Genomic DNA, 25,699 nt, shown 5'->3' with positions numbered 1-25,699 from the left:
TCATCAGCAAAAAGTGTCTAACGGCATCAATTTCACACAGCTGTTGAGAAATAAGTGAGATGATGTGAATTAATGAGCCTTATGAAGTAAAAGTGCCACAGGGAGTTAAAACATTATTATAGAGTTTCTGTCTCCGTTGTGGCTCACTAACCCACATTTTCCCACTTGAGTTTCTGCAAGGTATCTATATGGATGTCACATGGTTCCAGTGTTACTGGGAACTAATTAGTTAAAAAGACAAATTTATGCATTTTTATTACTGATTTCATAATTTCTACCACTTCAAGAGACTAAATTTTGAGACTATAAGCATCGCAGCAATTAACTTTCATGGTGGTTGTGGGCCTTCTCCCACCAGATGAAACATGAGGCTGCATCTTTGTCATCTCCACTTCTAACATCTACGTAGGGCCTGGCATCTTGAATAGATTCAGGAAATATTAATGGGGGGGGTGGATGAACAGATGGATAGAGTGGGACTCCCTTCCCAGTGTCATAAAGGTAACAGCAAATGCATTCAATTCAAAGACTTATATTCTAGCAGTGGTTCCACTCCTTACTAGCTACACATGTACTTTTGGGCAAGTCATCCATCCACTATGAGCTTCAGTTTTCTTATCAGTCAAATGAGGATATCAATATTTGCTTTACTAATTTCAGAGAAGCTTCAAGTGAGAACAAGTGTTTTGAAAACTAAAATTAAGAATGTAAGGGGTAATATAATGCAAAGTATTTGTTTTTTTGAGCTATTTCTCTTTTATACTTGAAGAAAACTTTTGTACATTCTTTGGCTGTTTTCATCTGATGTTTTATAAAAGTCATTTTATTGTTTTCATGTAGGTGTGTTTTTGCTGTTGCTGCTTATCCCAAATACCTGAACTGACAGATCTCTTCAATGTTTTTGTGATTATACACTTGAGGATTTCTAGTTTATACTCTGCTTGGAGCTTACTTCAAAGTATCAACTTTAAAAAAGCCCCTTTCCTTTTTCTGACTTTCCCAGTTAACCATGGACTTTTTAGGGGGTGGGGGAGGGGGTTATTTGCATTGAGGGATAAAGAGAAGAGAGGGGATGCACAAATAAAAACTTTTCCTCAGCAATGAATACCAAATTTTATCTTTTTGGTATATTATTTACTTTTTAAACTATTTCTTAGTTTTTAACTCAGGGCTTTTATCATAATTCTTTCCTTTAAAACAATTCTTGATTCTTTCCTTTAAAACAATTCTTAATTCTTTTCCTTTTCTTTTTCACTTATCTTCCCCAGAGCTGTGACATCACTGCTGTCACAGGTCTGATGTGCTGCGGAGGTCCAAAGACAGTTGTTGCTACAACTGCCCCGAAAATGAAAGCAAAGGCAACAGAGAACACCCTTATAATCCAGGAAGTTACGGGTGATCCTAGAACAAAGTACCTAACTCTTAGCTGGTTCCTTTCTTAACTAAAAATTTAAATAAACTGAGAAACCAATTGGTGCTGTTTCAAGGAGTTTTCTTTCTAAGTACATACATTTATGTCCTTCCCCAGAACCTTCGTCTGCAGCATAGGGTTCTGCTTTGAAATACATGTACTGTATTTCTCCCCTGCTCTTGCCACTCTCATCGTATTCACTATCCGTTCCAGAGTCTTCTTCTGCTGTGTCCCATGTCTCTTTTTTGCCTTCATTTGCTTTAGTTCTTCTACTACTCGTGATGCTATGAGAGTCAAGTCCATTAGCCAAAGGAATCTGAGCATTATCAGCATTGCACAAAGTGTCACTGCTGTGACTGGAGCTAAGAATGTCACTGTCCACTGAACTTGTACTCCTGTCATTATTCACATCTGAGTCTGATCGTTCTTCAGATTGAAAATTTTCGGGATCAGAAGTCTGAATGTGCTGTTCAAGTTCTCTATTGTCCACTGACGCTGAAGAGTCCCTCTCATTGAGAGGTGATTCTATGTTTTCAAAGTCACTTGTCTCAGTACTTTTGCTGCTGTCTCCATTATCTCCATCTTGCTGCTGCTGTAGTGACAAGCTTTTGAGTTTTTCAGTACTTTCTTCGAGAATAGCTTCCACAGACTTGAGGCTCCCCACAGGTCCTTTGACTCTATCACAGTCATCATCCACGTTACCACCAGAATCACCCCCAGCTTTCTGGCACGCTGTCCTTTTGGAATAAGAGCCTGGGGACTGTTCAGGTAACAAAACAAATAATCTGATCGTATTTGCATGACGATCCAGGAGTTTCCACAAATGAGAGTCTGTAAAGGCCATCTGGTAATCCAAAGTCTCAGAACTTTCAACAAATACCTAAATAGTAAGAGAGTTACATCATTAATTTTAGTGACATTCATTCTCACTCATATCACCTCAATACAAGACAAAATGTTGTAAAATTTGGGATGATGACATTTCTAAAGGAAATGTGTACGGTTTTTGGAGACTAAATACAATAAATATTATGTTCATATGTCTTTGTAATTAGCCATAAAACTGTGCTAAGATAGATGAGACACACACATGCGCACATGCACACACAGATACCTTGTTTACTGGATTTTCTATTTTCAGAAAGTTTTTGTATTCCACATCTTGCTCATTAGAAAAACAAGCATAGCATGAACATGGATAGAGGAACATGTATAAAGGCATTTTGGGAATGTAATACCAAAATCCAGATTATAGAAAAAAAATCTAATGGACAAATGACTTGATTCTAGAGCAAATAAATGACAAGGAAATAAATACACATAGGGGGATCTGTAGGTTAAAATAGACTTGAGAGGTATATCATGGACTTTATTTGGATCCTACCTGAACAAATAAAGCCTGTCAGAAAAAAATTTTACAAGATAATAAGGGAAGCTTGACTAGACATTTGTTGATATTAATTCTGTTAATTTTCTAGATGTAATAATAGAATTATAGTTATGTTTTTAAAGAGTTTTCACCTTTTAGAGATAGACATCCAGATTATTTATAGATGAAATGCTATTTCATCTGGGGATGTTTTTCAAATAATCTGGGGGAAGTACTGGTTAAATACAGATAACCAGTGTCCAATCAATGTTACAGATTAGGATCATTAGCTAACCATTTAAAGAAAAAAATAAAGTGAGATCCCTCCTACTTTTCACCCTAAAATGGTATTAGAGCGGATTTTAATGATACACACATAAGCACCACACAAAAGTATCCAAAGAAAACAGAGGTGAATAAAAATCACACCTTAGGAATAATAAGACAACACTAAAAAAGGTTAAATGAGATAAAAGACTAGACTGCACTAAGATGAATGAGAACAGAAAAGGCAATAAATAAAACATGGCAAACAGGGAAAATTTTGGATTCAATTGATCCAGGGTAAACTGATAGTGTTATGAATAAACACACAGGAAAAATCATTTATCAATGATAGAACACATCAAGAGATGAAACAAACAGATCAATGTGAACTTTCTCTTTTCTATCTGAGATAAATAAGTAGGCAAAGGGTGAACCCCTTTGAGTGAACCCAAATGACAATCTTCTCTAGAGTAGGCATGTCTTTTACTTTCCCCATCAAGTAGTGCTTTATGGGAGAAGCTCAAGAACGAATGTAACAGAATTCAGAAGACAAGATTGTTGTGGACAGAAATGGTCAGTAAGGCTTCACCAAAGAGGCAGGACTAATCTGCGCCTTGAAAAAAAATGTAGGGAGAGGGGGAAGAATACTGCAGGCAGGCAGAGGTAGCTCATGAACAAGACCTAGAGGAGAACCGGCAGACGGATGGAGTAGGACAGAAAGAAGCCTGATCTGACCTGATTACAAAGGAAGGTAATTGCCGAGACGCTGGGAGAATTTACGAGGGAAATTACAGACACATAGTGGATGGCTCTAGAGGCCAGCCTTATAATATGAAACTTAATTTACTATTACCAGCATAGACAATAGTAATGAAGAAATAAAAGACATACCTTGTTACTTCTAAAAAACCCTTCAGCTTTCAGGGTCTTACTGGGCACAGTGAGGAGGCGCAGATCATTGTGGCAGCGCTCTAGCACTATCCGCATGGTTTCAGCAGGTAAATGGATGGCCTGCAATGGAAGCAAGTCAGTTAAAAGGACTCGCAAGGATAATTCTGCTGGACTTGGAAATGTGGATGAAGACACACTGCTGAGTTCTTAGAAACAGAAAGAAAATTAAAAGAAAATAATCTTAGTAGAGGTTTATAAATTTTTAAAGAATCTATGGGAAAAATTTTAGTCCTATCCATTAATTATGCTGTAAATTAGGTGAACAAAGTATCACTTATGAATGGATGCTCTGAAACTATTTTAAAGGTAATGATTTTTCACTAAAAATTCTATTCCTCTCGCACTTGCAAAGTAAATGAGGGGATGTGGTTCCAAAGAAACTGAGTAACTGACACTTTGAGAACAGATGTCAAACTAGTAACTGTTTGCCTCCTGAACTTCTGATGAGTTCTTTTGGAATAGTTAATACTTTTACTAAATCATTTTTCTTCTGTGTAAAATGAGATTAAATTAATAGGTAAAGTTTCAAGTTACTCTAAAAGTACATGTCCTTAATCTGAGGTATCATTTTAGGAATTTCACAAGAAATGAGCAGACAAAAAAATTTACATTTAAAAAAACATGATGTGTTTTCAATACAATAATGATAACTAATTCTTTGGCGGTCTAGTTAGACTTTATCTGCTGCCTTTTTTGGCAAAATACTTTGTGACTGCCTTTATTCTCTACAGATATATTCTCCCCCAACAAAATTATTAACTTCTTCAGGAAGGCAATGTCATATGTTTCTTTTGTATTCTACCTCAATGCTCATACTCTAGATTAAACTGTAATAAGGAGCAAGTACACTTATATAGTCTTTCTAAGAGCAATTTAATTGTAAAATCTATCTCAAAACATGATTTATCTCCTCAAATTATCTATTACTTTGGCAGAAGTATTAGAGGTCATTGTTGTTTTTTTAACGCAATAATAATTAAAACCCAACTTTTATATAATAACAATTTTTCTCCACAAACAGAGCATTTATTTGTTCCATTAACGTTCACAACAACCCTGTTAAAATAGGCATTAAAAAAAAAAACAAAAAACCTAGATGAGATCAAAGACAATACTGCCATAGAGGAATGACTAGAAAGTGGATCAACTTCTTGCTTGCTATTACTGAACAATTTCTACTACAGCAAGTCATCTAAACCTGGGGCTTAAGAATCCTGAAAAATTTCACCTGTGTTTGTGTGCTCAGTGTTCTACAGAGTACAGTATAATCATTTCTCTAGAGTGGACTAGCTTGGCCCAAGGAAATTTGAATGTTTTCATCATATTTTTCCAGCTCACAAATTCTGAATGAGTCTATGTTCTTTATCACTAACTCACCGAATATGGCCAGTATTTAATTCACCACCTTCCCTGTCAAATCTGCTCCCCTACCTTACTCTTCCATTTTGATTACTAGATCACTACTTTGTGGCTACCCAAGTTCAAAACTCCTCAAAGCATCTGTGCTCCTTCTTGCCTTACTCCAACCAATCCCAAGTCCTGCAGATTCTACGCATATAATCATTCTTACAATCTACCCCTTCTCTCCTTTCTGGTCCAATGCCTTCACCTGCACTATTTCCACAGCCTCCTCATCTACTTTACGGACTCCCCCTCTATCCAGGAACTTACCGTTCTACAGCAGAACTCTCATCATACCACTGCTGAACTTAGGAAAACAAATAACATACTTCCCATTGCCCACATCAAATAGAGCCCATGCTTTTGTGTTTACTATTTAAACACTCTCCATGAAATAAACTAACTTCTATTTCTAGGCCTGTACTATACAGAGGTTGAGCCAAACACATATGCCATCACTGTGTGCACTTGCCTCACACTTCCTGACCTCCATACTTTGGTCACTTGGTGTCTTCCACTTGAAGTGTGTTTCTCTTCTAACTGTACTTGCCTCCTGCCAGTAAGTACTAGTTCCCACACTCATAACTATCACACAATGCTTTGTACAGAACAAGCACTCAAAAATATTCACTGACCAATTTTAAAACTTACCTTTGAAATAAGCTGTTTGAACTCTGTGACCGTTTGATTTAAGTAAGCACGAACAGTGACAGGAGCAGCTACAGATTCTGCCTTAAGATCAACAACATGAACTTTCACCATCACTTCTGAAAAACACAAAACATTTGAAAAATACAAAAACATAAATGGATGTTATTTTTAAAAGTCATGAGCACTGACATGAGCACTGCATTCCTAATGTATTTCCAATAGATGGCAAGGTAATATTTTCCTAACTATTAAGATAGTAGACATAACAATGTTACACATGTATATAATACATAGTAAACTTCTCCTTGCAATGTATTACATTACAAACATCTACAAAGAAATGGAAATGAGGCTAATAAAAAAGTTCTCCTAGATCTCTTTAAAACAATGACAACAGTCACAGGGAGGGGGACAAAACATAAAAGACTCTTAAATATGGAGAACAAACAGAGGGCTACTGGAGGGGTTGTGGGAGGGGGATGGGCTAAATGGGAAAGGGGCATTAAGGAATCTACTCCTGAAATCATTGTTGCACTATATGCATTAACTAATTTGGATGTAAATTAAAAAAACAAAACAAAACAAAATACAATGACAACAGTCAAAATATGATTTTTGAAAAATTCATGGTTTGTTTCCTTGTAAAAACATAACACAAATTTATCAACCACATTAAAAATGCATATCCAGGTACTCCTGGGTGGCTCAGTCAGTTAAAGCACTGACTCTTGATCTCAGCTCAGGTCATGATCTCACAGTTAATGAGTTCAAACCCTGCACTGGGTTCTGTGCTGATGGTGTGGGGATTCTGTCTCTCCTTCTCTCTGCCCCTCCCCTACTTGTGCACTCATGCTCTCTCTCTCTCAGAATGAATAAATAAACTTAAAATAAAATACATATCCAAAGTTGCAAAATACAGACCTAAACCACAAAATTAAATTACTAGAGAATGCAGAACAAATTCTAAAGGGGACCCAGCAACCCTATTTGCTTTTGATCAACCTTCATTATACCACTCAAGACCTTGTTCATAATCAAAGACTTCTTCTCCTCCAAATAATATTCTCTACATTCTACAGAAGAGTCTACAGAAAAATGCTTTGGTTTACATGGTTTGTTTTTTTCACTTAAATTTTTCATATTACAACTTAATCCTATCTTCTCTTCTGTTTTCAGATTATATATAACTAAACTTTTAGTTACTAGAAAAGCAAATGATCTTCAAACACTTAGTTATTCTCTGGCTTAAATGTTTTAATTTCCTTTATGAAGTGTATATAAATGGTCAGGTTTTTCCCTAGATTTCTAATCTAAATCTGATAAAATATTCTGCTAAAGTCATTATTAATGAATAAACAAAACGCTATCTGCAAGTTTTACAATCCACACTCACACGTATAGTTCTCTTTTTCTTTTTTTTTTTAAGTTTGTTTATTTTTGAGAGAGAGCGTGAGCAGAGAAGGGGCAGGGAGAGAGGGAAACACAGAATCACAAGCAGGGTCCAGGCTCTGAGCTGTCAGCACAGGGCCCAATGTGGGCTTGAACCCATGAACCTCAAGATCATGACCTGAGCTGAAGTCAGACGCTGAGCCACCCAGATGTCCCTAAAGTTCTCTTTTTAAAAAGTGGTTTTATTGCTGACTCATGTTACACTTTAATCATCATTTTTGCTATCTAGACCAAAAATAATCTGCAAGGAAATGCTCCAAAGGAACTCTCTACAAACAGAACAGAGTCTGACTGATGGAGCCCTGAAGAGTATCATACTTAATCTACTTTGAAAAGAGGAGCCTTAATTAAAAAAAAACAAAAAACAAAGAGAGGTTTATAGCATCTGCAGAGAAATAGAATTTGAGAGTAGAAGGCTTTTTACTTTTGCTTTTTTGAGAGAGCCAAAGAGAGCATGCAAGCACATGCACAAGTGGGGGAGGGGCAGAGAGAGGGAAAGAGAATCCCAAGCAGGCTTTACTATCAGTGTGGAGCCTGATGAGGGGCTCAAACTCATGAACCATGAGATTATGACCTGAGCTGAAATTAAGAGTAGGACACTTACCCGATTGAGCCACCTAGGCAGGTGCCCCCAGAAGAAGGTTTTTGTGAGTTCAATTTTTAGGAATAAAAGTAGAGAACATAAGTCTGAATTGTAACAACCAATAGAAGGGATTCAGGGTTATGCAACAATAGTGAGAATTCTCTAATGTTACTTAAACATTTTTATTTTCCCCTATTTGTTACAGTTTACATAGTGATTACTAGAAAACTTTGGTCATGTAACTGTCTTTAGGGACTACTCTGGGTAAAGCTAGGAGTGTGGTATGTTGCTTTCCACATCAGTCTCAAACAAACAAACAAAAAAACCCTCAAGATATTGAGGACTGTGACAGATTTAATGAAGACAAAAAAAAAATGAAGTTCCTGGGACCTGCAAAAATGGAGAAGATGGAGAAAAATAAAAAGTGTTGGCAGCAATGGGTTATGAAACCACTTCATCAAGGAAACCCTGAAAAATAAGATTCTACTTCTGAGAGTTGATGAGACTATACTGTTTTTGGACTTTTTTTCTGTATAAATAGAAGGGGGGAAGAGAAGGGAGGATGATTCAGCACTGAAAAAGAAAAATCCCACTGAAGGCTGCAAGCTAATTTTTTTAAATTTTGTATATAGCTCTTTGAAAGTAATCTAGAAGTTAATTCTAAGCTTGTTGCTACTTCCTAACCTATCAAAATTATTCTGCATTTTAAGAACATAAAAAAATTTAAAATTAAACTCATTTCTATTAAAAAACCTTCTCGTGAAAATTTTAAGTCCAGTACAACCGTAAAATTCTTTACCTCCAGGTTTGTAAGACTGGAAAACTTGGTCAGGTTTTCTCGTCTCCAACAGTAGATCAAACATGTATGTTGACTTGACTCCTCCTAGTAGAAGTCCCATTGGGGTATCTTCCTCTCCTTCATACGATCGTTCAAGGTAATCATGAAATTCATCATATTTAACAAGGCGACAGCAATCCATGGGTATGACCTCTTCTAAATCCATCATCTAAAAGAAAACAAGGCCAGGCGGGGGGGGGGGGGGGACACACACACACACACACACACACACACACACATATAGATATATGCACACACACACATACACACACATACACACACACACACACACACACACACACAGTTTAGTCTGATGTGTAATTCCACCACCAATAGGTCCTAGCAAACAATAAAATTCCTATATTTATGATTTGCATCAAAGACATCAAAGTTAAAGGCATAACTTCAATGCTATTTTTAATTATTTCATTATCTCCTAAATAATGCAACTTATGCACTAACAAATTTTTAAAACATTCCTAGTTTTAAAAAAAGTTAACATTCTAAACTTTAGATGAACTCAAAATCAATGTATTATAATCCCTTGCTCTATAATCACTACTCTGGAACCCAGGGGAGAACAACCAAGAGAATATGCAGCTTCTGTTGCATTAATCCAATCTGGAGAAGAACTGGTGATGACATGTTTGGGTTTAACCATCTTTCTAAGTGCAGGGGATAGCACGCCTCGCAGAGCCACCAGAGAGGCCACAGCTTCCGTGTCTCCCATGCGCCACCTCGCAGCTCCCCTTCCATATGAGCCTCCAGCATATCTATAGCTCAGGGCATGGAATTTCTGTCATAAAATCTCCCTCTGGCCCATGTTACTGGTAGATGGCATACTCTGGATGCAACATCTCTTAAGTGAAAAATGAACTTCCTGGAGACAGAAAGGATTACTTCAAAGTATTTCATACTTATTTAAGGCTTGTGATTAGGACCTTCAAGAAAAACAGTAAGCTTTGGTGTGTGTCCCCACCGACCTCTATTCCCCCCACTCCTCCCAATGATGGAGCTCTCTTTCTGGTACATAAGACTGACTTATTTCTCTCTTCTGTTTGTTTGACTCTTTGTATTTATGAACTTTTACTTCTGACTTTTAAGACAATCTTTGTCTTCCTGCATTAAAAACTGCTGGAATATAAACTACTGTTACTGCTATTACAGACTGTAAAATTGTGTAAAAACTGTTAAGATGTTTTCTCTATTTTAGTTTCATTTGGTTTCACTACTGTTTTGCAAAGATGATGCTTACAGTCCACTGTGTTTAAAGGATTTTTACTTTTAATGAGGTAAATCCAGAGCTATCTATCAATTTTACTGTTTGTTCATTCATTTGCTCATCCACATACCCACCCAAATTTTCATTTTCCTGCACACCAGGAAAAAGTACTGGAAATGCAATTGTGAGCAAAACCAGAACACTGTAATGTAGCATGCAATTTTTTCTCTAACTAATGACTTTAATTTCAGTTCAATGATATTCATATTTACATGGAAAGGGCAAAAATTTGTCAAGTATTACAGACAACATTTGGAATAATCTGGTTAAAGAATGCTTCCGTTTCTATTTGCCTTTCAAAACCCACTAATAACTTTACATTATTCTTAGAATAAATTGCAACCTACTATTTGTATAAAGTCTCTAATTTGATTTTAAGCTACTCTCTTCTCATTCAAGACAATCTAAATACAATGTCCCTTTTATCAGTTTTTTGATCACGGCGGCCACGACCTCATCTCAGTTTTCACACATGTTGTTACCTCTACTAAAATATTCTCCCCAACTTTTTGCATAGCTGCCTGCTTCTCATGGTTAACATCTCAGGAGAAATAATCTCAATATATTACTGACTTACTTTACGGCATCTAAACAATAAAATATTTGCAAATTGTGGGAGGGTCTCAATGCATATCTGTTAAATGAATGAAAAAGAATAAATGTTTTTGTTTCTAATTCTAATTCTTGTTCTACAAAACTGAACTGGCTTTCAGGGTGAGAAATTTCTCCAACTCAATTAGGTATGTTCCAAAGAAGATGTATAAGCTACACCCACTGAGAGAGAGATGATGTAAATAGACTTATCAAGTTTACTGCAAGTGCTGATATTACTACTGGCCATAATAAAAATTTTGGAAAAGAGATTACTATTGTTATCTAAGATATCAATAATTAAATGTCAACAGTGCAATTAAACATACCTTATAAGCCATTTCTACTGCTTCCTTTAATGTCTTATCCTTATGAACCTCCAATTTATTTTCCATCATTACTTGTTTCACAGGATGCAAACAGAATAATTTTATCTAGAAAATGTAAAATAGTGTCATCATCTCAGCAAGTCATCGAGTCAAAATGTAATTCTTCTGCAGACAGTATTTTTTTCCTAATAGTCAAAATATTACAATTAAAAAAATATATAACTTAAATCATTCTCTTCCATGTCTGTTTTTCTCAACAACAAATATAGTGATTATATTTCATCTTATAAGAATTCAAAAACATTAATTTTAACAACTGCATGTTTCTTCATAAGCATGTATCATAATTTAAGTAATCATTCTCTTACTGACATACTTTCAGGTTGTTTCAAGTTTTTCCCTTGTTTGGAAAATACTGTGATCAATGTCCTTGCTGCCAAAATTTTTATAGCATCTGTGGTTATCTCATTAAGAGATATTTTCTTAAGAGAATTCTATTAAAAAAGATGAATTTGCTTAAGGCTCTTAATGAATTCTACTCAATTTCTATGCGATAATGTTTTTACCAGCTTATTAGTCTTATAGCAGAATGTGACAACACTCGCGTCACTGTAACCTTACCAGCACTGAGTATTATCACTACATGTTAATGTTTATTAATGCATAAAAATCAGATCTTACTTCAGTAATATAGTTGGTTGTACTGCTTAATGAAATGATAGTATAACTGCCTACAGAATCAGCCCAATGAATGTTACGAGAATTGCAGTTAAGCAAACTTCAATAGCGCATTTTAATTAAAAGTAAACTTAGGAAATCTAACCTTGCATGTATTGCGCTCAATTTCTCGTTGCCTTTTTTCTTGTTCTTCCAATTCTCTCTCCCTCTGCACCAAGTTTTTGATATGTTCTGGATATTCATCTACTTCTAGAAACTCTATTGTAATAAAAACAGGGCAAGACATAGTCACTGGAAATTGAGCTTCCTTTACATAATTTTGCTCTATTATGTTCCCACAGTACATATTTCTATGATAGCTCTCATCAAAACAGATCTCAATTACATTAATCTCTTAACTTAGAACATCAGCTTCTTCCAGACAAGAGTGAAGAGGTAGTTGATAATGGCACATGGTTATTAGGTCTCATACATTTTAAAAAACCACACATTTAATCCATAGTATCTCTTGGCTCCAGGACAACTCTGGCATGCAGATTAAGACTCTTAGAATGAAAAAGTCTCTCTGAAACTTTGAAATAAAATCATTTCTGATTTCATTATCACCATCAAATTGTGTGACCTTGGGCAAGTTTACTTCTCTAGACCTTGGTTTCTTAAACTTATTAATACATCTACCCCATAGAGTATTTACCTGGGATATAATAAAATGTAATAAGTGTTATTGTTGCTGCTGCTACTACAAATGCTATTGGTTATTATTCACTAATACACTCATCTTTCCTTTGTTCTCAAAACAATCTTTTAGCTACTTTCTATTCACAGAATTTTATATGTAACTCAAAGCATTAAAAGTGCCAATATGAGAATATGACACTATTTAATAACGCCAATGATTATCAGGCTTTAAATAGGGAGAACAATTTATATATATATATATATATATATATATATATATATCTACACACACACACACACACACACACACACACACACACATATATGTAATCAAATCCCTATGGAACATAAAATCGATTATTTATAGAAATAAACTCTCACTGTAAAAATATTCCATATCATACATAGAGCACCCTCTGGTGTTTCAGCACAAAACTACATTTTTGGGGAGTAGATAAAGGAAAGCTGAGTTATTGCCCTAATGGAAATATCTGGAGTGGTGGGTGACACAGAGAACACAGGAAATAAAATCCTGGCTCTGCCTCCAGGTAGCTATGGTCTTGGACACGTTAACCTTTGGGGTATCATTCTTTTATCTGTAAAGTTAGAATGATTACTCTCCTCTGAAATCTCTGTTCTGAAATGACTTATTATAATTTCCTTTTTTCCCCATTAATTCTACAGTAAATTTTTTTTTCAATATATAAAGTTTATTGTCAAATTGGTTCCATACAACACCAAGTGCTGATCCCAAAAGGTGCCCTCCTCAATACCCATCACCCACCCTCCCTTCCCTCCCACTCCCCATCAACCCTCAGTTTGTTCTCAGTTTTTAAGAGTCTCTTCTGCTTTGGCTCTCTCCCACTCTAACCTCCTTTTTTTTTTTTTCCTTCCCCTCCCCCATGGGTTTCTGTTAAGTTTCTCAGGATCCACATAAGAGTGAAAGCATATGGTATCTGTCAAAAATATGGAACGCTTCACGAATTTGCGTGTCATCCTTGCGCAGGGGCCATGCTAATCTTCTCTGTATTGTTCCAATTTTAGTATATGTGCTGCCGAAGCGAGCACCTACAGTAAGTTATTAAACAGCCACTATATGACAGACTCTGGACTCTGGATTATCATTAGTGAAAAGATAAATTAAGTCCTAAGCCTTATACCACAATCTAATGAGGATTTTCAAAAATATAAACAAAACATAAACTACCTAAAATAAACTTTACAGTATGATAGTTTCTAAACAAAGGAAATACAGAAATCAAGGTCAGTGATTATAGTAATTATGAAAAAAATACAGGTCAACATATCACCTGTGTATATATCCACATGTACACACAAACACATCTAGTTATTTGCAATATTGCTTCAGAGTCAGCATTAAGAAAAAAGGGGAACTGCAATTTTTTAAAGTAATAATAAAAGACAAACCCACATACTTTGTATACAGGATTATTTTGAGGACTCTCAACACAATTAAAACGTAATAGGGGCGCCTGGGTGGCTCAGTCGGTTAAGCGTCCGACTTCGGCTCAGGTCACGATCTCACAGTTCGTGAGTTTGAGCCCCGCGTCGGGCTGTGTGCTGACAGCTCAGAGCCTGGAGCCTGCTTCACATTCTGTGTCTCCCTCTCTCTCTGCCCCTTCCCTGCTCATCCTGTGTCTCTCTCTGTCTCAAAAATAAATAAACATTAAAAAAAAAATTTTTTTTTTTAAAAAACGTAATAAAGGATGCATACTAGACTCATAAAACTTTATTTGCTTTTTAAGCAAATAAACAAAGATATTTAACTTTAGCTCTCAGGAACTTTGTAGAGTGGTAAGTCAGAAGTTGACTTTTTTAAGGGTCCCCATTCAAAGCATTTTGATAATAAAATACTCCAAAGGCTTATACTAAAAAAAGCAGTCACAGCTAAATATGAGTTATTGTATGTACTAGTAGACATGATGCTAAATGCTAAAAAATGTTTAATTTTTCATTATAATCCTATAAAATACTATGATTATCCCCATTTTACAGACGTGGAAAGTAAGATTTAGAAAAGCTAAAAAACTTGCTCTAGGCCACCTAGATGGCGAGTCAGGGCTGCTACACAGATCTGGGATTTATCATCACTGAGCAACTATCTAACTGAAAATAAATACCCCCCTTTTTTAATGTAGAGTAAGTTTTATCTCTTAGTGTATTAAAAAATAGTTCAACTTTTTCCAAGTGTTTTCACCACTTGGTATTATCTCATAACAATCTTTATAATTAATTTTTCTAGGCACAAAAAAACAATCATTTAAAAGTAGTTATCTGGGTTTGCCAAACTTATAAAAGAAATTAGTACAGATTAAAATCAAATAACTACATGCTAACATACTTGCATTTCGTGCTGGATCCTTCAGTCTATATATCAGCATATAAGCATTTGTGGAGCTAGTAGAAATATAAAAAAGATTAATGTCAACAAAAAGTAGATTGTAAAGATTCCATTTCCCAGCATCAAATATTTTAATAGTTTTTCTTTGTTTCAAAGAATTAGAAAACCATGTTAAGTGTTCGATGATAGGTTCAAACTTAAAACATTCTAGGAAAAAAAAAAGGAGAATCTACTTTGCTTTTCCTGACAGGTTTATGAGAAGATTCCACATCTCCTCTTGGTTACACAGTTAAGTCTTCAAAAAACCTGTGTCCTAGAACCACTACTACAGTTAAGTCAGGAGTCAGCCAGTTTTTTTCTTGGCCATATTGAAGTTATTTTAACTCTGTTGTTAAAGGGAAAAGATCAACACGCAACACTTCAACAAAGGAGTATAGTGACATTCCAATAAAACTTTATTTCCAAAAACTAGAGGCAGGCAGGGTTTGGTCTGTGGGTTATAGTTTGCTGACCCCTGGGTTAAATTTCTTTAATGGCAAAAAAATGCTGAGGAGCTATAATTAACTCTAATTTATAAACAGTACAAATTAGGAAGTTATTTACCTTGCAAAAGCACTTGAGTAATATCCTCGGCTTCCTGAAGATCCACCATGTGTTTTCTTAATGTCCTCTTGTGTTATCTAAAAAGTTGTTACAGTGTTTACCTTCTTCTAAAATCTATAACATCATTACCTTTATGTCAACAAGTAAGCCAATTTTCATCTCAGAGTTAAAATGTACCATACAACTACCAATTCACAAAATTTGATCAGAATCACTGGCTGCTACCAGCCAATTAGTTCTAGTGCTCAACAGGTAGCCCACATGAAGGCTCAAGATAAAAAAAAAAAAAAAAAAAAAAGGGAGTCTGCCTTTGGAAACACTTAGCAAGACCCAAACAAAACAAAACAGAACAGAACAAAATAAGTAACAATGATAAACTAGAAAATTTACTCAAAGCAAAAACAAAAGACTAACTTGGCATGTGTCTTAAAATGCCTCACTGGACAAACTAAGTCTCCCATTTTTAATAAACCCCTACTGTTGATTAGAAATAGCTCTACTCCTGTCTTTCAGAATAATCTTAAAAAACCCCTCCTTGGGGTGCCTGAGTGGCTCAGGAGGTGAAGTGTCTGACTCTTGATTTCAGCTCAGGTCATGATCTCACGGTTCGTGAGATCGAGCCCCATGTTAGGCTCTGCACTGACAGTGCCTGGGATTCCCTCTCTCTGCCCCTCTGGCTAGCATGTGCACACATATGTTCTCGCTCTCTCTCTCTTAAAATAAATAAATTAAAAATAAAAAACCCTCCTTACCCTGCTGACATGTTGATCATTGAAGCTGTACCACTGTTCATCACTGAATGACTTTATACAAGCATAATAATGACCACCAGCAGCACTCCCTGAATGAACCATAACGGAGAAGAGCTCATAGATCAAGGAATTCTAAGAGGAAAAAACAAAAGTACCTCAGAGAACAGAAAGAATTTCCCTTATTTGTGCATTTCCTATTCTCTATTAGTACAGAGTAAAATAATATGTTAGCTGTCCTAGATATTTATTGTAGGCACAATTCCCTCTAAGATAATTAAAATGGTAAAGTCATCACATAATTTTATACATCAGAGTTCCATTCAGTGCATTCCTTCACGTTTTAATTATGTTATAACCTCTGTAACTATGCATATCTGAAATATGGTTTTTTTGTAAAAGTAAAATAATAATCTGAAATTTTAGAAGCAGTTTCTAATTAGAAGACTATTCTGGTATGCACAGTCAAGATCAAGAAATCACAAATAATGTTTTTATTCAAACAAGATTATTCCATTTCCTTTGCAAAAGAGCTGAGCAATAAAATGATTTGGAACATCTTCTAATGTATTTATGTAATATCTGTGATACAGTGATCTGCTGATTTGACATTTCTCAAGTATGCAAAGATGGTTCAATGCCAGAAGATCAATCTATTGTAATACAGGCTAAATTAGAAAAATCATGTGATCCTATATATCAACTGACTCAGAAAAAGCATTTCATGAAATCCAAAACTCATTCATGATAAAAATTCTTAAGAAACTAGGATGAGGGAAACCTCCTCAGCTTAATGAAGCACACCTACAAAAACCCTAGAACCAACATCATACTTAAAACTGAACACCTTCCTCCTGAGTTGAGAATAAGGCAAGAATGCCCTATCTCACCACTCCTATTCAACACTGTAAGAAATCCTACTTACAGCAGTAAGACAAGGGGGAAAAAAAAGGACAGATGTAACTGTTTATGTAGAAAAATAGGCAGAGAATTAGATTTAGACTTTGAGCCACAGTTTCCCAACCCTTGCTTGAATGCAGTGTTCTTTACACTAAGTTATAACATATCTGTTACATTATTCATTACATAGCAACTCATGATCATCTATCTGCCCTGAAATAGATAATTTTAAAAGGTAAATGATGATGGTGGTTGGAATAATGCAAGAGAAATTCTATTCTTAAATACTGCCTTAAAAACCCTGTATTCAATATGACTTTGCAAGACTTGAACTACTGCAGTCTTTAGGCTATTGATTCATAATTTATACATGCTCAAGACATCTGACCTATAATTCTCCCCTCAATAAAGCAGATTATATGAATATGAAAGAAATGGTTTGATAACATTTTAAAAATCACTGATACCATGACATAAAAGATTCTATAACAGAGATTATCAAATCTTGTAGTTGTCAAATTATAATCCATTGAACTGTATCATTTTTTTTTTTTAAGTGCCTTAAGGGCTGTGATAGGGAGGCAAGAGAGGCTGAAGCCTTTGGCTTTCTCCTACCTCAGAAAGATCAGTTCTATTATTAACTATTTCATAAGGAGTTCCAGAGCCAGAATCTTAAAATGAATGGATGTAGCCAAATAACTTTCATTTTGCTGTATGAGAAAACTCTTATATAAAGATTTAGAGGCGTGGTGTAACTTTTAAGGCAGAAGTGATCTCCTTTTCCATACCACCCCCCAGCTACAGATCAGCCTCCAAAAATTCATGCTCTTGCCTGTAAGCAGTTTTTTCCTAAAGTTTAATTATGATCACATATGTACATTAAAAAAAAAAACAAAACAGCTTTAAAAAAGTCTTACTTTTCAAAAATTACTTCTCCTAAGGAGAATTTATTCGTCACAACAGTTAGAGAATTATATAACAGCTCAGAGATTATTTTATTCTCTCAACTAAAACCCACAAACTATAAAAGGTACCTTTTCAAGTCCAGGTTTTGAAATTTTTTCAGTTCCACTATTACTTTCAAGGCAGATCCCTTCATCAACACCATCATCATTCGAAAAATCATTGCTCATCTGATCGCTGTGACAACTGCCTTCATTTTCTGCCCCACTGTCAGTGCAACTTTCGGTCTGAGGGGATTTCTTAATAAAACATAATTATCTTACAATTACAAGTTAAATAAAAAAAAACATATACTCAGTAAAGCCTTTTCTCTACATGCTAACTTTTTCACATAACTTCAGATGTTATTAATAAAAATATCTATTTTAAGCAAATTTATCTTATCTTAGAGAGTGAGTCCTTAAATAAAATTAAACCAAAAAAAGTGTATTTTAGGGCCCAAATGTCCATCGACTGATTAATGGGTAAAGATGTGAGATATATACATATAAAAATGTGATACGTATATATCATATGATATATACATATATCATATGTATCATACATATATGTATATATCATATATGTGGTGATACACACACACACACACAGGAATATTACTCAGCCATCAAAAAGAATGAAATCTAGGGGTGCCTGGGTGGCTCTTAGTCGGTTAAGTGTCTGAGAGTTGATGTGAGGGAGGTGGTTGGGGATGGGCTGAATGGGTGATGGGTATTAAGGAGAGCACTTGTTATGATGAGCACTGGGTGTTATATGTAAGTGATGAATCACTAAATTTTAAGAAAAGTGTATTTTAAAAACATTTCTATTAATGTCCTTAAAATTCAAATACAATGAATCAGTGATTCAGAATTCTAATTAAACCCCATTTATGTTTATAGTTGCAAAGTAATAACATAAATTACCATTTCTTTCACCAAAATATGTAAAAGCTGTGAACCTAAATGCCAAAGTGAGCTTTTGTTCTCAAATCCCAAAAGAATATCATCTCTTTTCTTGAACAAAAGGTTCAATTTTATTTATCTTTGTGCTAGGCATTAGACACCATTAGAAAGAAAAACAACACTGAATCTATCCTCAAGAATCTTACATTCTAGCATATAGGAGAGAGAAATGTAACAACAAAAATCACACTTTTTCATGCTTTTATGATTTTTAAATCCTTTTCATGCAAATTTAATTTGAAGGAATCTACTTCTTAGAAATCCCCAAACAACTCCTTGGCCCCTTTTCCTTAAATATTTTATATACATATCTAAAAATGTTTCTGTTTAAATAGTTTGAGAATTCTTCTGTAAGATGTAGCCTCTTGATATGTTATACAGGAGTTCCTAAATTAACCAGGCAATACATAATAATAAGTACCAACTTTTTGTCAAGAACTTTGTTGTGGGAACTGCATCTAACATACAGTCTTCATCCCTCGAGAAAGTAAAGTTTAAGTGAAAACCAACTCTAGAACTCTGCACTGAGTCTGGAGATCATTCCTGATGCTCCTTTAGGCCAGAACATCTCTTCTCCCAAGATATGGACCTGGAACTTCCTAAAAGTTCCTGTCAAACTAGATCTAGGTTTTCTTTATTTGTAACAGATTTCCTTTTACAAGAATATATTAGGTATATACAGAAAACTGATCCAATACTAATCTCTGTGAAGACTCCTGTAAAGAGGTTGTTTACTTTGGTATACCTTGGAAAGATTTCCTAGCTTAAGCACAAGTGTTTGAAATACTATTTTGAATTAAACTTTTCAAAAGTACCTGGTCATAGGTACCATTCAATGAACATCTACTTTATCTAAAGCACTCTTTTCATGAAAGCTATAAAGAGTAAATATTGTCCTTACTTTACAAAGTAAGGCTCAGAAAAGTTGTTCTTCTATGCCACATCATCACTTAATACTTAAGAGCATTAACTAAAACTTCATGAATGTTTAAAATCACTTTTCAGCTCTTGGGAAATGGTATTTTTATAAATAGAGTGGTAAGTTCCAATCAGAAAAAAATGATTCATGGTAATTTTGAAAAAAATAAAGATTTATCACTTTCTAAGAACTCAAGTGATTGTAAATATTTCCCATAATGAAATCAGAAGTTTCCAAAGAATAAATTAGGATACTAAGAATCTTTTACTGAATAAGGTTAGGGGAATCAGAGATTTGCAGGGGTCAGTGAGTAGAAGAAACTGATAAGCATTACCTGTGCCCTTCCAAGTTACACTCTTCAAACTATTTAAATAAAGTTTTGACTACAAAAAAAAAAAAACTAATTAAAAAAGGAAAACAGACAAAATACCTTTATTTTCTAGCTTTCTAACCTAGCCTATTTAAGAGGTGGCAAACTTTAGCTGAGAATAACCCAGAAACCTTAATCCTTGAAAATGACACTAAGACAAATATAAGATATTAAGGCCATACTACCCAATTTGCTCATTTTACTTACATATTTGTTGTGTTTATTATGTGCCAGAAACACAGTGCAGCCCACCTCTAGATTGGTTTCTTTCGCTAAGAAAGTTATGAAACATAAGATTATCGCTCAAATTAAAGAAGTAATTCCAGAGTTTGGGATCCTTTTTGTCTTTTCAAAGAATATTATGAGTTATTCTGATCAAACAAGATTATGTGAAATATAATTTATGGTGAGAAAAAAAAGCGTATACAAATTTAGATCTTTTTATATAACTTGCCATTACAAAATATGGAGAGAAAGGAAAACCTTCTATCAAGAAGAGTTTAAACAACACCAGTGTTGTTACCCCAAGTGGCTCTTTTTTTTTTTCAATATATGAAGTTTATTGTCAAATTGGTTTCCTCAAATAGCTCTTCTAATTAAACACATGACCAACCAAAATGGATTACTATCTTTTAACAAATAAGTATAATAAATATTTTACCTCATCTTCAACATCAATAAATGTACTCATATCTAGCTCCTCAGGAAACGTCATCCGATCATTCAACTTAATCCTGTGCATGGTTGTATAATCAAAATCAAACCTTTTCAACTGTAAGGTCAGCAGGTAAGGGAAATGCAAAAACCGAAGACCCTAAAAGAAAAGGGACCTATTGAATATTGAATATAAACTCAGGTAATCTAGTATTAATTTCTACATGGCATCTACCTTTCGTGCATCACACTTCTTCTTGCAACGTTCACAAAAATATTGATTTGGGCCATCCAGGATCTCTGGCTGAATAAATGCATGCAATGCTTCTTCCTAGTAAGAAGAAAAAAAATGACTTTTATAATTATTTAAAAACATTATAATGTTAAAGCCCTGAATATAAAAACTTTGCAATTACCAAAATTCTTAGAAGATGGCTAGAAAATTAGGAACTCAATATGCAAAAAGGAAAAAAACGATCAACAGCAATATCATTATAAAAACTGAGTGACAAAATAATTGCCTTAATTCTGCATGAAATCTGTTTCCTAGTACTGTACATCACAGTTAGTCATTTCCACCTAATTTTTGCTGACTTTACATTGTGGAATTTGGCTAAATAACCTAATAAAAATCCTATCTTTAGATTAAAAGTTCCAGAAGAAAAGCAGTTACATACATCACTGCAATCTTCTTGTAAAAGGAAACATTCAAAACTGTACAGTAAATAACAGAGAACTCTGAAGAATTCACACTATCCCTGCATTAAAAAAACCTAATAACCATCATTTATCACTACAGTTAGCATCATTCAGTAATTCACCACTGAACTAAAGACTGAAAAACACCGGACAACTTTCTCCCTGCATGTCAGATACTGCTCCACTTGAAAATGTAGGAGAGCTCCTGGACTGTTCACCTAGAGGAACCACGTGATTCTCTTCTCTCCATACAGCCTTAAGACAGAAGCAAGAAACTTAGTATAAACATTGGTGAAGAATCAGTGGGCATAAAATTTTTAATTTTTAATCACCAATTTTTCACAATAAAAAATAAATTTTAGTTAATACAACATATAACATCGGACTGCATCATCTCAAATTTCATTTGTTGTGATCTCTTCACACATGGTCTGATCAGAACTACTGACTATATTTACCTATATAAAGAAATTCTTTACTATATAAAGAAACTATCATTAGGACAAAATATCTTCAAATATTTTTCTTTTGATTCAGAACATGTTGTTCCTCAAAAGATAAATAAAGAAGCTTGATCTGGCAAAATGTGAAAGAGCTGGCAACACTTACAAAACTACTATCCACATATTGTTTGGTACAACTCATTTTGGAATTAGATAAAAAATATGAAAAGATACTCTAAATTCCTTTAACCCCATCCATCTTATATTTTGTTCTCAGAACACAAGGAAGTGACAGGGTGGGGGAAGGGGGGAGGAGAACCAAATAGTGGGTGTTTTTCCACATGACCAAGCATTTTACTGGAGGTCAAAGAAAAGGACACATTCAGAATGATTTTTTTTTCTTTCAAACACATTTTAAGCACGAAAAAGGCAAATCCTGTAAAAATGTAACACAGAAAAAGCTCTAAGAAAAATCATATATATAGCTTAGCATGGACTGATATCAAATGAGTCAAGCATTCCAAATTGAAAGTGAAATGTAAAACACTCAATGCCTTAACCAAAAAGGTAGGGGGAGAAAATTATGGAACTCAGATTCTTCTTCACTGAACTGTGTGGACTGGTCTCTGGTTATAGTTCATAGCTAGAGCTATCTTCTTCTGATTTTTGCTTGTTTGTTTATTGTTATTTGTTTTTTGAAGTTAAAACTCAGAGAAAAGTTTAAAGAACAGAAAATGTCTGTAATTTACTCAGTTCACCAACTTTTAATATTTTGCTACCCTTGCTTTATCATTCTCCCATCCCTACACACATTGTGTATTTTTCTGAAGAATTTGAGAGTTTTACATATCATGCTTTTCCTCTTAATAATTCCATATGACTTTTTAAGAGCAAGGATATTCTTACAATAGAGTTAGCAAACTCAGGAAAATTTAAGATTGATAAAGTACTTTTGCCATATTCCCATTCTGTCAAATGTCCTCCTAATCCTAATAATGTGTTTCTCCCCAACTAGTACAGAATTGAACGCAGGATCACAGATTACATTTAGCTGTCTCTTCAGATTCATTTTGTCTGGAACAGTTCCAAAGCCTTTCTTTCATGACATAAATGGGGTTTTTGAAAGAGGTGGCTGGCTATTTTATAAAATGTCTGCAATTTGGGTTTGCCTGATGTTCCTTATTAGATTCAGGTTCTGTATTCCTTACTAGACTACCACCTAAATTATGATGTGTCCTTCTAAGGGTATCACAGTCACAGACCATGATGTCCCCAACCTCCCTATTGGTGACAGGAACTTTAATCAACTGGACAAAGTGTTATCCAGCTTTTCCACTACATAGTTATTGTTTTATCCCCTCGCAGCAATTATGTAATATGTAAGGAGATACTTGGAGACCATGCAAATATCCTCAGTCTTAAACTTTCCGCCCTAGATTTAGCGTCCACTAATGGATTCTTGCTTAAACCAAATTTTCATATGTTTTATGAGCCAACTTAAAAATCTTTTTAATAGGCAACTTAAGACCATTCATATTGGATATGATGTTTTGTTTCATCTAGTTTATAATTACTGTATTAAGTAATATTTACTGTGTTCTCCATGTGCTGTGTTCTGCTACTTCTTACATTTTCTTTTGGTATTTAGGAAGGTAATTTTGTTGTAGTGCATTTATTATACTTGTGTTTGCACCTCAATCCCCATTTTTCCCCTTTTCTTTACTTAAGCTTTTAGGGTCCGGTTTGCCAGTTTTAAGTGTTATCCTTTGTCTGTTACCCATTCAACAGTCTATGATCTCATTCTACTTTCTCTCATTTTCTCCCTTCCCCTTTTGAGTGGTATTCTTTTTATTTCGTCTTACATATAATATGTTATACTTCTACTTAGGTCCCCACCCTTGTTCCATTTAGTCCTTACGTCTATAAATAAACACATTAAATGCTCATAGTCCTTTTGCTGAAGCTTCCCTGGGGATCTCTTCACTGGATGGAGTTTATCCTCCAATAAACTCAAGAAGAACTCATGGATATAGTATCATTTCAGTAAGTTCTTCAATGTTCAAGAATGGAATTTCTAACTGCCATCATAATTGAAGAAAACCTTGGCTAGATGTCAAATCCTTGGTCTGTACTTTGTTTCAGTGAATTTCTTCAAATTGCTATTCTGTTGCCATGATTTGTATGCTGCTCTTCCAGTGTATGATGCCAACTCAATTTATCCTTAAAGTTTAACAGCTTACTAAAATATGGTCTGAGCTGATCATTCCAGGTCAATTTTCCCAAGTACACGGAAGGTCCTTCAAAAGGTAGACTTAAACTTCCCTTATTTCCAGAAAGTTTTCTTGGCTAATAGTTCCTAAGGTTTGTTCCCCTGTGGCGTTCTTCACAAACTCAGTTACGTTGGACACCCTCTGCCAGGGTTTCATTTCTCTGAGATCCTTTTTTCTTTCTCTCATTTTCATTCTACGTCCCTCTTTAGATTTTCATTCCATTCTATTCTCTTGAGCATTTTATAATTCACTTCTAATAACAATTTTGTCTTTTTCTTTTCTTTCCTGAGTTTGATCAATTCATATTGCATTTCCTATTGTTTCTTCATTTTTCTCCTTAAATTTTTGGATACCAGGTTTTGTTTTGCTTGAGAATATTTAATTTAGTCTGGAGTACTGTGTTACAGTACTCTGTGGTTATTTTCCTCAGGGCTTTTTTTTTGGCAGAGTGGATTTTTATCAGCTAAAATGCTTTTATACCTATTTTCTGTTCTCTTCTAACAGGGTGCTGTGTAAATTTGATTCCCAGCCCCCACCCACCTGGTCATTTTGTGGGCAGCATTCTTTAGTTTGAGAGTACCTCAAACTTTTGTCAACTTAGTGTAGTTTCATGCATGGGTAACAGGAGTGGAGAGCTTGAGGTCTTTCATTCTACAGGACACACTTTTTCTCTTTCTTCTGGTTTTCTCTTCACCACTGACTCAGAGGCATCATACTTCTCTATCTTCTGTCCCAGAGACAAAATTCCTCCAAGGATGCCACGTCTCCCTCGAGATCTCCTTCCCTGTGGCTGGTGCTATAAACTCTTTTGGCATGTCCTGTTGTACTTTTTCCTTGTGAGGGTGATTTTTGTATTTATTTTGTTTAAGTCCTTCAAGGCCTTCTCTGTTTCACAGTCTCAAAGGCTTTCCACTCCATCCTCTCCACATATATAGACCTATAGCAGCAATAGAAGCTCTGCTGAAACTTGATTATTTTGCTACTTACAGGTAATTGGAAGTTTATGGCATTCTGTCCCCGTAATGAAGAAGTTATAGGTTATCCGCATTTCATCTGTGTTCCTTTTTGTCTAGGTTTTCTGGGAAAATGTATAGATATATACAGATTCACATGGCCATCATTATCTTCCATACTCGGAAACCAGTTCAAGCTATATTATAATAATTTTCTATAGCTTCCTAATTCACTATTTAACAAGTTGGCTCCAGGATAATTATAAACAAGATTAGTCAGTCATAAAAATTAGTTTCAATTCATCTATGCCTTCAACAAATAAATTATGTAAATGTGGTCATATACATTTATCTTCATTTAATGTGATGCATAACTAAAAATCATACTAAAC

General features: G+C 34.8%; 1 protein-coding gene and 1 non-coding gene across 4 annotated transcripts in view; both read right to left on the bottom strand.

Moving 5' to 3' along the window:
• USP47 (ubiquitin specific peptidase 47) overlaps positions 1-25,699 on the bottom strand; it is a 107,000-nt gene that overhangs the window by 13,658 nt on the left and 67,643 nt on the right. For 2 of the 3 annotated variants that reach the window (XM_030332514.2, XM_030332513.1), the window contains 12 exons: positions 21,178-21,273; positions 20,950-21,102; positions 18,127-18,294; positions 16,196-16,327; positions 15,444-15,520; positions 14,841-14,896; positions 11,946-12,058; positions 11,123-11,227; positions 8,882-9,089; positions 6,051-6,166; positions 3,939-4,058; positions 1,511-2,291 (listed from right to left, as the gene is read on the bottom strand). In XM_030332514.2, coding sequence (XP_030188374.1) covers positions 1,511-2,291; positions 3,939-4,058; positions 6,051-6,166; positions 8,882-9,089; positions 11,123-11,227; positions 11,946-12,058; positions 14,841-14,896; positions 15,444-15,520; positions 16,196-16,327; positions 18,127-18,294; positions 20,950-21,102; positions 21,178-21,273 — 2,125 coding nt within the window. The remainder of the gene's footprint in view (positions 1-1,510; positions 2,292-3,938; positions 4,059-6,050; positions 6,167-8,881; positions 9,090-11,122; positions 11,228-11,945; positions 12,059-14,840; positions 14,897-15,443; positions 15,521-16,195; positions 16,328-18,126; positions 18,295-20,949; positions 21,103-21,177; positions 21,274-25,699) is intronic. The other variant, XM_030332515.1, reaches the window with a different exon arrangement.
• LOC115526691 lies at positions 13,440-13,546 on the bottom strand. Its single transcript, XR_003972721.1, has one exon. It is a non-coding gene; the product is annotated as a U6 spliceosomal RNA (small nuclear RNA).

This window comes from Lynx canadensis, chromosome D1 (genome assembly GCF_007474595.2).
Source record: "Lynx canadensis isolate LIC74 chromosome D1, mLynCan4.pri.v2, whole genome shotgun sequence".
Taxonomy (NCBI): Eukaryota; Metazoa; Chordata; class Mammalia; order Carnivora; family Felidae; genus Lynx; species Lynx canadensis.
The sequence above is the reverse complement of the archived record's forward strand: the minus strand, read 5'-3'. Positions and strand labels throughout refer to the sequence as shown.